The 13,579-nt window shown below is 38.9% G+C and overlaps 1 protein-coding gene across 2 annotated transcripts in view; it reads left to right on the top strand.

Annotated features, from left to right (window-relative positions):
- Nucleotides 1-13,058, top strand: part of Rnf145 (ring finger protein 145) — a 42,664-nt gene extending 29,606 nt beyond the window's left edge. For both annotated transcript variants that reach the window (XM_023713172.1, XM_023713173.1), the window contains exons 7-11: nucleotides 3,032-3,172; nucleotides 6,173-6,355; nucleotides 8,101-8,248; nucleotides 8,739-9,095; nucleotides 11,469-13,058. In XM_023713172.1, the coding sequence (XP_023568940.1) occupies nucleotides 3,032-3,172; nucleotides 6,173-6,355; nucleotides 8,101-8,248; nucleotides 8,739-9,095; nucleotides 11,469-11,831 (1,192 nt within the window). In that variant the 3' untranslated portion in view covers nucleotides 11,832-13,058. The remainder of the gene's footprint in view (nucleotides 1-3,031; nucleotides 3,173-6,172; nucleotides 6,356-8,100; nucleotides 8,249-8,738; nucleotides 9,096-11,468) is intronic.
- Nucleotides 13,059-13,579: the final 521 nt, after the last annotated feature.

The raw sequence follows: 13,579 nt of genomic DNA, 5'->3' as shown, positions 1-13,579 counted from the left end.
TTTTTTTTTTTTTGCGGAACCAGGGATTGAACTCAGGCCCTTGTGCTTTCCAGGGAAGCGCTTATTCTACTGAGCCATCTCCCTGGCCCATAGTTTAGGTTGTTTTGTGTGTCTTTTGCCATTTGAGTGTTTCTTTTCCCAATATCTTCAGTGTGAGCTTATATTAGATCCACATGTTATTCTTTCTAGTCTAAGTTTGAATCTCAGCCCCTGAGAATCTAGCATATTGTTATAAGTACATCTTGGTTCCCTGGCTTATTGTCACTTAAAAGACAAGAATAAAGACCTATCTTTCTGGAAATAAAAAGCAGATACTCAAAAAAGCTGTGAGTTACAGATAATACAGCCATTGCTTTTCAGCCATCTGGTCCTCTGCAGGACTGTGAACCTAGTGGTACAGAGAATGTGCAGTATATGTTCAGTCCAAAGATTAAAAACACTAACACAAGTATAAGTCAGTCAGTCATTCAAATGTGTTGGTAATACCTATTTTAACAGTTTTTGTGTTCTGTGGAAATAAGTTATCTTTAATTTTTATAAGTAGCTTGTATAAAAATGTAAGTGACATTTGAATATAAATTCATTATTAAATAACTTTAGTGTATGTGTTTATTATAAATATTACTAAGATTTTGAGCAGAAATACTAAACGATCCACAAAGTTACTTAATTTAGAGATAAAATTTTGTTAATAACTGTAGTGTGGGACTGCAGTTGATTATGCTTTAAACTGGATTGTTATAACAAACTGAAAATGAAGCATACATATGATTTAATAGGCTTAACGAGTCACTAAAATCTGAATAAATTTGAATTTATTTGCAAAGAAAATAATAATGAGAGTTTAGCTACCCTGCCAAAATGAGCTTTTGAATTCTGTTTCTACGTACAGCCAGATAGATTGCTTTTCTTCAAGATAAGAATGTTTTGATTTAAGAAGTTTTAATTGTGAAGTTTCCCATATTGGTCCTTTTGTTAATTTTTAAAAATTTTATTATTTTTTTTCTTTGTATGAATTTTAGTACAGGGACTACAGGGTCTCACTACACAGATCGGACTCATAGTGATCCTCCTGTTTTCAGCCTCCCAAGCGCTGGGATTATAGGCAAGTGCCACCAAGCCCAGTGTCAGTTGCCATTTCAGCAGGCCCCCCGGGGCAGGGCTGGCATAGCACACTGGGGATCGAACTCGTGGTCCCTGTGTCTGCCTAAGCAGGCGCTAGTCCGCTGAGCTATTTGGCCGGCTCCCTTTTGTTAATTTCTGTCTGTAAGAACTTAGATGTCTTTCTTGGTGCTTTTGTATACCATGTTATATTTTTATATTTCCTTGCCAAAAATAACTTATTTACAAAAAGAAGGTTGGTAGTTTACCAGAATACCCTGACTAAGTAAACAAAACAAGAAAAAAAGCACATGTAGACAGGTGAAAAATAAAATGATGGAGTTTTGTTTACAGACAGAAAATGGCAACCAAACTCAATAAAGATTTGAGGAGAGTAGGGAAGAAAAGCTCTAATAAATTTCCCCAGATCTTTCACTTCTCCCTTTCGAATTCTTCAGTTTGTTTCCTGTGTACCAAAATCTTTGCTGAAGTGAGAGGAAAATGAATGCACTCCTCTCGGACATATCATCATATAATTTGGGTATAGATGGTTTCTGCAAGTGTGAGGATGAGTATAGAAATAGAGCTCTTTAGACTTTTTTTCAATGAGAGTAAAGTCTTAGTGTTTTCAGTCATGATTATCATTCTTGATGACTTGTGTTTAATGATTTCTGTCAGAAAAATGTGCAGCGGTTGAGAAATTTAGATCTGTAAAAAGGTCTTACATCTACTTATTCCTTTAGCTATCAATGACTGCTAGTTATTCTGGCTTCTAAAAGAAAAATGAGACTTTTTTCCTCATCACTAATATACTACATGGGCCTACATAAAATTAGATGTCTTCCCACAATATTTAACTGTAAACAATTTTATAGGGAAAGATACTTAACACAGAAGATGACACTGTATAGTAAATTTCAGGCATGGCTTTCCTTGCTATGACAGGCATTGACTTGTTTGAATGAGCTCATGCATATAAATGAAATTCTAAGTTAAGATACAAATGCCAAATCCGTCTCATTAGTACATAATAGTTCCAGTTTACTTATACCCATAAATTAATTTTAAATATGTTCAATGAAAGTATTTCTAAGCTTTAGTGGGTCTTGCAGTTACTTAATGTGTGTTATTGCAGCAAAATCGTTGATAAAATTTGATGTTGACTATTGGTCTGGGTCACGTTCGTAAAAGTAACCCTGTAAAAAATTTACTTATCTAACCCTAAATTAAAATTGAGGTACCAGTACTGTTTGATACTTTCATAGTTGGAGAGGGGTGTGTGTGGGTGGAGTGCTCCATACAGTTTGGTGAAAGCATGAATTTTAGCAAGTAACCACATTAGCAGTACAATCTGAACAGTTCTAGTGGTCATCATTTCTCAGAACAATGGACAACAGTACAACATCATTTGGAATACCTACTAGCATGTTAACTATGTTTTTTTATTTTTATTTTTATTTTGTCTTTTTTTTGAGACAGGGTCTCACTATGCAGTTCAGGCTGGCTTGGAGCTTGCTTTGTAGGCTGAGCTAGTCTTGAACTCGCAAATCCTCCTACCTTAGCCTCCTGAGTGCTGGGATTTCAGGCATGTGCCAGGCTATGTTTTTTAAGGTTTGAACAAAATTTGAAACTCTGATTTTTTTTACAGTATTTAGAGATGATAGATAATTAAGAAAAAGTACAGACATTGCCTAAAATATGATGCTGTGTGTACTGGATATCAGCTAAAGAGGTAGGAAAAAATGTAGTTTTGAATAATAATATGATTTAAATTATTTTTGGATGATTGGTTGATTTTTTTTCCCCAGATTCTGGTTTGAGTTGATTTAATGAGCATGAAGTTTAGTGATTATTTATGGAGACTTTAGATGGTTTTATTCTGAATAGAAGATTCATTCTGATACCATTACTTTGCCCCACTGTCTTCCAGTATCGCTGAATGCTGCAGCACTCCATACTCTCTGCTGGGTCTGGTCTTCACGGTTTCTTTTGTCGCCTTGGGTGTCCTGACTCTGTGCAAGTTTTACTTGCAAGGTTACAGAGCTTTCATGAACGATCCTGCCATGAATAGGTAAGTTCTTTATTTGAATAAAGAACTTTAATTTGGATCCAATAGCAAGCCTGAAAAGAAGCCCAGTGAATTTCTTTCATTTGTGAATTTTAAGAGAAAATGGAAATTTGAATTTTTTTTAAAGTAGTTGTATTTGGGTTAAAACTATGAAAAGATAAACTCCATGTTAATACACACACACACACACACACACACACACACACACAGATTTTGGATACTTTTTATATTTAAGAGATTTTTAAAAAGATTTTTCCCGTTGAAGTTTAAGCGTAGCTGTGTTAATAATCTTATTTCTCTTGGGCCAGCAGAGTAGCTCAGTGGGCTAAAGTGCCTGCTTAGGCAAGCTTGCAGGGTCAGTGGTTTGAACCCCAGCAGCACATGCCGTGCCAGCGTGTGGGTTGAGCTGGCCAAAATAAATAAATACATAAAAATAAAACCCTTTTTTTTGTACAGGGTCTCAAAACAAAATAAAAATCTTATTTCTCTCTGAGACATTTTTTTGGGTTTTTTTGTATATTTTAACGAATTTGAATATAGTTTAGTGCAGTTTCAAAGAATGCACTGAGAATGTAGAACAGTTAGTCTTTGTTTTTTTACTCACCATGAGTCTAGAACCTTTTATCATTTGTTTTCTTCCTAAAGGAATTTAATGATTTTATTTCTGTAAGTGTATATAACCATTTCTTTTTTAAAAAAAATTATTTGTGTGTGTGTGTGTGTGTGTGTGTGTGGCCAGCTCAGCCCACCAGGGGGCGGGGCTGGCTGGCATGTGGTGCTGGGGGATCGAACCGCGGTCCCTGTGCTTTGCTAAGCTTGTTCTAAGTAGGTGCTTCAGACCACTGAGCCATCTCACCAGCCCTATAACCATTTCTTAAACCCTTCGTTTAACCTTTTCTTAAAATCTTTAGCTAATAGTCTTCTTGCTTACTCCAGCGGCAGCTACAGTGGGAAAATGGGCATAGTGATGGAAAAGAGAAAAATAATTCATGTGAGAGTACAGAATTCACATTGTTTACAAGTTACAAAATGCAGAGTGACAGTTCCATCCCCCTAGATCTCATTTCCTTTCCCCCAAGCCAGCAACTTTGGTTATTTTAAAATTTTGATAGAGAAAAGTACATTTATGTATATTGGGGTTTTCTGCGTTAATTTTCATACACTGTGTACTTTATTTTGTTGTGTAGTGTATTTTACAGGGAGTTTTCTGGTGACAGCACATAACACAGCTCATTCTTTTGATGGAAGAATTCCACAACATGGATGCATCTCCTTTGTATTGCTTTCTGTTAGAAAATGCTGCTGTGAGATCCTAGTAGCATCTCTTTTTTTTAAAACCTTCATTTGGAAAATTTCAAACCAGTGAAGCTGAGATAATAGTACAGTGAATGCCCCTCATCTTTCATTTCTGGTCTCGTGTCATGTGTGTCCATCTGCTCCATTCAGCTTGTCTCCAGCCCCACGATGCCCTGCCTGCAATTATTTGGATACAGTCCCAGATATAATATAATTGCATTCTAAATATTTCAAACTAAATCTTCTGAAAAAACTGAAATGCAATAATGATCATTCCTAATAAAAGAATTTCTTGATATCAAATAATTGAATTTCTTATTTAATTTCATCTTTTAAGTAACAATTTTTTTAAAAAAATGTATTTAGTATATGGGCCTACAGAGCCTCACTACACAGATCGGACTTGTAGTTATTCTCCTGTTTTCAGCCACCCAAGTCCTGGGATTACAGATGTGCGACACCACACCCTGTCTCGCTGGCTCAGCGTGCCGGGGGATGAAACTATTTTTTTATTAGTACGTTTGTGATACATGTTCCTCACATTCATCATAAAGAATTTGTACCTGTGCATAATATATTTGATTTTTATTCCTGTTCTCCCCACTTCCCATTTTCATTGTGTTTTTCCTACTTCTCAGTATCTAGCCTTCATTATGCTCCTTATTTATCCTATGGGTTTCTCACACAAGAGTGTGACATTTAAACTTGTGTGTCTGATTTATTTCACTCAAGATTGAGGTCTTGAGGTACATTCATTTTCCTACCGATGACTCAGGTTTATCTTTCCTTCTGGCAGAGCAGTACTCCCTTGTATATAAATACTACATTTTCTTGACACATTCATCTTTTGATGGGTATATGGGCTGTTTGTAAGGTCTAGCTATTATAAATGGTGCTACCCTAAGCATATGTGATTACCGTGGTGTGGTGATATTAGTTCTTTTGGGAAGATACATGAAGGGAAACAGCTGGGTCAAGTGGAACCTTTAGTTATAGTGCTCTGAGAAATCTATACAGATTTCTGTGGTGGTTGTACCACTTTATATGCGCACCAGCAATGGAGAAGGGTTCCGTTTTCTCCCATCCCACAGCCTCACCAGCATTTATTGGTCGATTTCTCGATGATGGCCATTCTAAATGACCAGTGATGTTGAGCATTTTTTAATATATTTATTTACTGTTTGTACTTCATTTTAGACATTTCATTTCAAATGTCTGTTTTTGGATTGAGTCTTTAAATTTGAGGGGGTCTGTTTTTCTTCTTGAGTTCTTGATGCTGTGGTTCTTACAACTTTTTTTTAAAGAAACGTTCTCCTCTTCAAAATTATGAAAGACATTCATTCACCTGTATCTTATGTTTTACAATTAGGATATAGTTCATGATGTAAGAATAGAATAATCCAGTGGATATGTACGCGTGGCAGAAGTACCTGGATATTTACATAGTCTGGTTAGAAAACTATCTTTGGAATTATTTTCCTTCTTTGTATGTTAACAGTAGTGAGTAGGGTTTTACGTGTGGGGATGTGTGTGACTGCAGCATGTCACATTGTTAAAAGATGTGAAATTGTGTGCTGATCAGATTTTTAGTGTAAATTAGAATAAAAAATGTGTGACAACTATAGGACTGTGGATTATTTTCTCTTGCAATTAAAGGAGATTTGGGTTATTTACTTAGCTCTGAAATTATCTACTTTTTCTTTCTAGGGGCATGACAGAAGGAGTAACACTGTTAATCCTAGCGGTGCAGACTGGCCTCATAGAGCTGCAGGTTGTGCACCGGGCCTTCCTGCTCAGCATCATCCTGTTCATTGTTGTGGCCTCTATCCTGCAGTCTATGTTAGAGATTGCAGATCCGATTGTTCTGGCCTTGGGAGCGTCTAGAGATAAGTGAGAAACTCCCTATTGTTTCTTTATTTAATTTACGTAATATTCTTTCTATGAATTAGTTATCTAAACATTTAATGAATGTTTTCAAATGGAAAATAAATGGACAGTTGGTATAGGGTTAGGTTAATTCAATAAGTTTGTTATTTTTCTCTTGTGAAATGTTTGATTTATTTGACTTTTCTTATCTTTTTCTTCCTCAATATTTTTATATTTAAAAGCCACACCAGAGACTATGTGAGCAGTCTGTTTTATACATGTCCAGTTCTGAAATTAAAGACATAGAACATAGTCCAACAGACATAGCAAGTAATAGGTCATTTTATTTTGTGTAGTGCTAAAGGGAAAGAAACATGAAAAAGATGCAAGTGAAAAAAAGAAAAATAAAGGCTGCCTTACAGTCATAACAATGTTTATATATCGCCTGTTTACAGCCTCCCAAGAGCTGGGATTACAGGCGTGCGCCACCACGCCCAGTCTCATATAACAGTGTTTATAAAGTGCCAGCCTTATTTGATGGTCTTCAGGAAGCTGAAACTTACTGAGGTTTATAGGAATTCTTGACACCTTCTGAGGCCAAATGGAATTAGTAACTGCGTTCATGTATGTCTTATATTGTAAAATTTTCTTAAGGAATAAAAAATGAACTCAGTTCTTTAAAGATACTATTTTGGCCTATTGCAGTTAATGCAAGAAAATCATGTAAAGAATTGCCTAAAATTCAATGTCACTATTTTTTTCCAGTATTCTATCCGCATTTTGATTATTGATTATAGAAATACCTCTGAACTGGGACAGGCAGTCTCTTGGGAGGTAGAATTGTGATAGCAAATTTTTAAACATTGCAAAGTAACATTTTAATCAAGGTTTATTAGGTGTATCTTGGTGTCTCAGTAATCATGTTGCTCTGCATTCTGTAAGATGTTCTCAAATGGCAGGCTGACTGAACAGATCACTTAAGTGGGTTTTCAGCTCTTAGATATGTTTCAAATAATCTTAATCATCATAGTTAATTATAGTTATTTGGGATTTGTTTCTAAGGTTTAATATTTCTCTATAGTTGTGTTTAAGATGTCAAATTCAATGGTCAACTCAGTTAAATAGCCATTTAATAGTTTTGAAAATGATTTGCTTTGACCTGAGTACAGTTAGTAGTTTGTTGTCTCTGGAAATGTTATTAATTATACTTGTTGATTTATCATATTAATGAAACTAATGGATTCTTATAGAAAGTTTGAAAAAAATGAGAGAAAAACTTTTCACAATTCCGCTTCCATAAGCAACAGCAGATCCAGTTCTGGGTCTTTGAAGGATGCTGAATGGGCCACACTTCTGACTTCCTTTTCCACAGTCAGATGTAGAGGGAATACATAGAAAAAGGAGCAAACCAGGAACCCTCTGCAGGTCCGAGGTAGTTTTGCAGCACTGTCCAGGTTAATATTCATGAAGGCTGCAGTGTGAGCCCGAGACGAGACTGTCCTTGGGTTGCAAGAGCAACTAAAGACCAGTTGTTAGGTTCTGTTCTCTCCACCATTGCCTGTGGTAAGAAAATGCTACCAGCAGCTGGATGGCAGTACGTTTTAAGACAAGTAAAATTGAAGAATTAGGAGAAAAAAAAAATCATTTCCTACAGGTAATTCAAGAGCTCAAAAGCATAAATAGTTCTCTAACTACTAAAGAAATCAAAGCAGTTGATAAACAGCTTGACCCAGAGGCAGGCGTTCTGAAAGAATAATTTTATCTTCCAGGAGTTTATGGAAACACTTCCGTGCTGTAAGCCTTTGTTTGTTTTTACTGGTGTTCCCTGCATATATGGCCTACATGATTTGCCAGTTTTTCCATATGGACTTTTGGCTTCTCATCATCATTTCCAGTAGCATTCTCACTTCCCTCCAGGTAAGCCTAGGATTAATTGACTTTATATAATAACTGACAAAATTGCTCACAGTAAAGAAATACATTTTTAAAAGATTAAATATTTACTTGAAAATACCCATAGTTACCTGATACATAGCAGGTTTGCTAACTTAAAGGTAGACTTTGTTGCCTAGTCGGTAAGAAGCCTAAAAAATACAGTAACCGCCACTGAGAACATATTCACTGTTCTTTGTAGAAGTAAAGTTTCTTTGGGAGTTGAGGAACAGGAATGACAACAGCATGAGGAGAATTAAGGTAGATTTGGTGCTGTTTGAATGAATAAGAGAAGACTGACTAAGGTTGTTCTCATTTTAATTATTCCAATGTCTTTTTCTTTCAGTTACATTTATCTTTCCTTGGGTGCTATTGCGGTATCCCAAAAGACCAGGGATGTGTTACTGTATAAAACTTGTGGAAAAGTTTCTTAGTTCTCATAACCTATTTTAATACATATATACATTTTTTTCAGGTACTGGGAACACTTTTTATTTATGTCTTATTTATGGTTGAGGAATTCAGAAAAGAGCCAGTAGAAAACATGGATGACGTCATCTACTATGTGAACGGCACTTACCGCTTGCTGGAGTTTCTCGTGGCCCTCTGTGTGGTGGCCTATGGTGTCTCTGAGACCATCTTTGGAGAATGGACTGTAATGGGCTCAATGATCATCTTCATCCATTCCTACTACAACGTGTGGCTTCGGGCCCAGCTGGGATGGAAGAGCTTTCTTCTCCGCAGAGATGCCGTGAACAAGATTAAGTCATTACCCGTTGCTACGAAAGAGCAGCTGGAGAAACACAACGATATCTGTGCCATCTGTTACCAGGTGACTTTAGTAATAATCCGTTTGGGTGGGTCATATGATACATCCCCTGGGATTACAACCACATCGACCAAATTTAGCTTAAATTTCTAGCAGAATTAATTCCTGGGTAAAGTAAAAATGGGCCTCAGAAATCATTAAAGACATAAGATATTTCCATTTTAGTTCTAAGTTAAATTTTTACCTCAGCTTCTTGAGTTCTAATTGCTGTTATTTTTAACATTATTGCTCACCCATAAATAAAGGAAAAACAGGTCAGGTGTATTTTGCATTTACTCCTGAATACCCACATACACTTATACAGATGTGTACTAACTATCAAATATATACTATCACACGTCAGCAGCTTCTGAAAAGTGGTGTGCCAAGATTCTGACTCTTCTCGTATTGCCGGGGCTGAGAGAAGGTCTCGTGTAGTTCATGCAGGTGGAGAGCGGGTGTGCTTACCTGTGGGTTCCTAGGGATCAGAGTCATAAGGATTTGTGTTTGGGGCTGCAGAGAGGTGTTGGAGGCCCCCTTTGGTGGTGCCGTCTTGGGCTCATCACCATGCAGAGCTGATTGCCCTTGTATGTATGTACAACCTACATATAATATTTAAATTGTCTTGGAAATAAAACTATAGTTTAGTCATCCACCTTCTCTGTAAGAGAGTGACTAAGCAGCAGCTTTTTCTCCTGAACTGTCTGTGGTGGACAAAAACTGGGCAACAGCAGAAGCTGTAGTCCATGCCAGATCACTCTTAGGAGTGAGAGGTGGGGGGAACCACAGCGTCAGTGAGGCTACAGGGAAGGCCTTTCTCCAGGGCTACTTGTACAGCTTAAGTGGGGTGTGTACGTGTTTGTCTGTGGGGAAAACTATCAAGAATAAGAATTCTTTCTCATAGTAAAATTTGACATATATATGTACATATATATGTGCGTGTGTATATATGTACACGTATACATATGTATATATGTGTTAGTTTGGTTAGAGCATACTTTTGAATGCTAGTGAAACACTGTTTGCTAGCTTACTTCTGCCGTTGAGAGGACTGAAGAATAAGGTCGCTCCTCTCCCTGCCCCACTTCCTGGTTAGGGGCCCTTACAGTGCAGGGTTCTCCGCTGTTTTGTGCTCCATAGCCCCATTGTGCATTCAGAACAGAGTGTGTTCAAGACAGACACAGGGCATATCATCTTTAGCAGCTGGTGTCTAAATATTCTACTTCGGGGTTCAAGAGTCCTCTGTTTGTATTTCTTGTTGTCACATCACTTTTTTGAGGCGCTAGAACTCCCTGCTGAAACTACCTAGAAAATACTTAGAATTGCTTAGCTTCCTAACTGGCTGCTTTTCTTTGGATGGCTTTCTGCTTATCAAGTGACTCCCAGTTGTTACCAGTTCTTGGCAAGGAATTTCTGGAATTTCCACACCGCATTGTTTTGGGACTTTAAAGCATCTCCAAATTAATGGCAGATTCATCAAATGTGTATCCTTAAAATTTCAACTTCAAGTCCTGAAGCTTCCTTCACCATAGATATTTTATACAAGAAATACTAATACAAAATGTGCCACTTTTTAATCTGGTGGTTGTCACACTGCACATGAAATTCACCTGAGTGGCTTATTGAAGGTACAGATTTGTGAATCATCTGGTCAGGTACCCTGACTTCATAGGCCTGGGGTTGCCCAAGAGTATGTGTTGGTTGTCCCGATGCAAGTTGTCCCGATGCATGTTGAGAAGTTGAGAAACACTGGCTGTACAGACCAGATACTGAAAGTGGGTTGTACACATTTGCTCTAATACAATTGCCACTTCCTTGCCAATACCCTGGTGTTATGTGGCTGATTTTTGTCTCCTTGCAATAATCTCATCATGGGATAATGTGTTCAGTTGTGTCCAAGTGTAACTGTAGAAAAAGTCCTGTCTTCTTCAGATTTTCCGAGGTTATAATTACACTTGTGGCATAGCAATGGCTCAAGTAATTGTACTGCTGCAGTTGTATAAGCCTTGTATCTCACATGTAGCCAACCCCATTTAAGGTAGTTTCGGGCTGGGGAGATAGCTCAGTAGAATAAACACTTGCCTAACAAGTGCAGGGTACTGAGTTCAGTCCCCGGTAACACACACACGCACACACAGAAGGTAGTTTTTTCCTTATTTTTGGTCTTTGTTTATTTTTTGAAAAAAATTACTTAGCCATTGATTCTTGTGTTATCCCTGTAAGAGGCCTCTGGTAGCGGGAGCACTGTTGTGGAACTAAAATGAATTTCATTATAAGATTTGTGTTATAGATACTCTCTGTGTTAGAATGAAACGTTGGAGCCAGAACTTTTCGAGGCAGCACAAAAACTTTACAGATGGTCGACACTGATGACGTGCATTTTGACCCCTCTTTTAGGACATGAAATCAGCTGTGATCACGCCGTGCAGTCATTTCTTCCACGCAGGCTGTCTTAAGAAGTGGCTGTACGTGCAGGAGACCTGCCCTCTGTGCCATTGCCACCTCAAAAACTCCTCTCAGCTTACAGGATTAGGGACGGACCCTGCTCCACAGCCTCCTGCTGGAGCTGAGCAGTACATGCTTCAGGAAGGCACTGCACCCCCAGAGCACAGCCATCCTGCAGGGACTGGGCTGGAGGAAGGTTCTGAGGACAGTGTGGAGCACTTCGCCAGAGGCCCGGGCACCCAGGAAGGGGCTGCCGGCCCCGGGACACACCCGCACAGCACAGCAGAAGCGGCGCGTCCAGGTGGATCTGCCTAGAGGGAAAGCAAGAGTGACGCTTCGGTGTCCTGCAGAAGCTGGCTCAAGGTGGACTTCGAGCTCAGCCCTGAGGAGAGGGTGTGTGGCACAGATAGGTAGGAAACTGACCTTCCAGCAGTCTATTTCAGGAAGCACTCACGCAGAAACAGCCCGCTTTCATCCCTTGACGTTGTAGGAGAGAGGATGCAATGTATGCTAATCAAAATGTATTTATGTGCTCTATGCTGATGTTTTCTAGAGAAAATTCCACCTCATTAGCTTCAGGAGTGGCCCCCGATTTGTGAGGCGTAAGTAAGATCAGATTCAAAGGTTTGAAAGGGGCTCAGGAGAAGAGCATAAAGAGCGTGAGGACCACGTGGGAGGAAGTGGGCAGAGGTGGGCCTGGCGTTTCCCCTTTCTGTGGGATAGGATCGTTCTGCTTGTGAAGTATGAGTAGTGACCAGCCCTTTCTCTACCCCCTTTCCTTCAGTTAAATGGAACCCCGTTGATTATTGACAGCTCTGCAGTGAAATCAAAGATAGAGAAGCACTGATTGTATTCCAAGGTGGAAGCACGCGTATACTGCAGATGTGCTGGAGGGCGAGGGTGGGCGGGGGCTGGGCCTCGCGGGTGCAGTCGTGCTCCCTGAGACTCTCGAACTTTATGACGGAGTCTGCATTATTTTGATGTATATGGAACTTTTGTTAATATATTGTATACTTTGCTGGCTGTGTGAAGTAATCTAAAACTCTAATGAACACTTTGGAGTTCGCATTAGCGAAGGAGGCCAAAGTGGGAGGGGCTTTAGGGCACGGATGCAGGCCCTGGGTGTACTTTTCAATCTCCTGTAATGTTTAATTCTTGCAACTAAATCAAAACAGTGTTAAATTATGGCAATATTTGCACTTTGGGAATGAGTACATGACTGTATGATCACACTCTGCAAATGCCACTTTTAAAGCTGTTAATAGATTTGCACCTTTTCTTTGACAAGGACGTGTCATATTTAAATTTTTACATTCTTCATGGCTACCGGTAGAACTGGGGAGGGGGGAGTACTTTTTTATGGGACTTTTGATATGAAAAGAAACTAGTCATTTATTTATACAATAGGCTTGGCTCAAAAAGTGTTTTTCAGATTCGGTATTCCTGATGTGGGATGTGACTTTATTTTATTTTTAGTAGCAGACTTGGATGTACATGGACAGACATAACTGAATGTCTTAATAAATTTAAATTTGAAGATAACCATGTTTGGTCCCTGTGATTTGTAATTAAAATGTTTGGAAATTCTGTTCTCAGGAGGGCCAGTCTTATCTAACTGCGCCAGGTAGATTGGTCGCCATCACAGATGCTGCCCTGTAGGTGGTGAAACTCTTGGGAGAGGACAGAGTGGTTGAAATCTCCCACACAAGTGCCCGCAAGCTCAGCTCTGCACCAGAAGCGTCTGGAAAGCCTGTGTCGGAAGTATTAATGTGTTTCTTGTCCCCACTTCAGACCTCCTAAATCTGTCTTTGAAGCTGCTTGAGGACACTTCACAGCTTTCCAAGTGACTGTCTGTCTAGTCTGGCACTCGTATAATTTGTTTAGAAAAGCCAGCACTAGATTGGAGTAACTTCCCGGCAGGTGTAGCTTGGCGGTTCTCAGCGTCCTTGTGGTGGACAGCCAACACGGCAGATGGCTCCCCCTAGTGGCAGTGAAGCTGCTGTCCAAAGACCAGCAGTGCTGATCTAGGGCTTACGAGGGATTTTTCAAGTCTTTTTTTTTTC

The sequence above is a fragment of the Octodon degus genome, unplaced genomic scaffold, assembly GCF_000260255.1.
Source record: "Octodon degus isolate 3935 unplaced genomic scaffold, OctDeg1.0 scaffold00029, whole genome shotgun sequence".
Taxonomy (NCBI): Eukaryota; Metazoa; Chordata; class Mammalia; order Rodentia; family Octodontidae; genus Octodon; species Octodon degus.
Note: the sequence above shows the minus strand (reverse complement) of the source record. Positions and strands in the feature narration are given on the sequence as shown.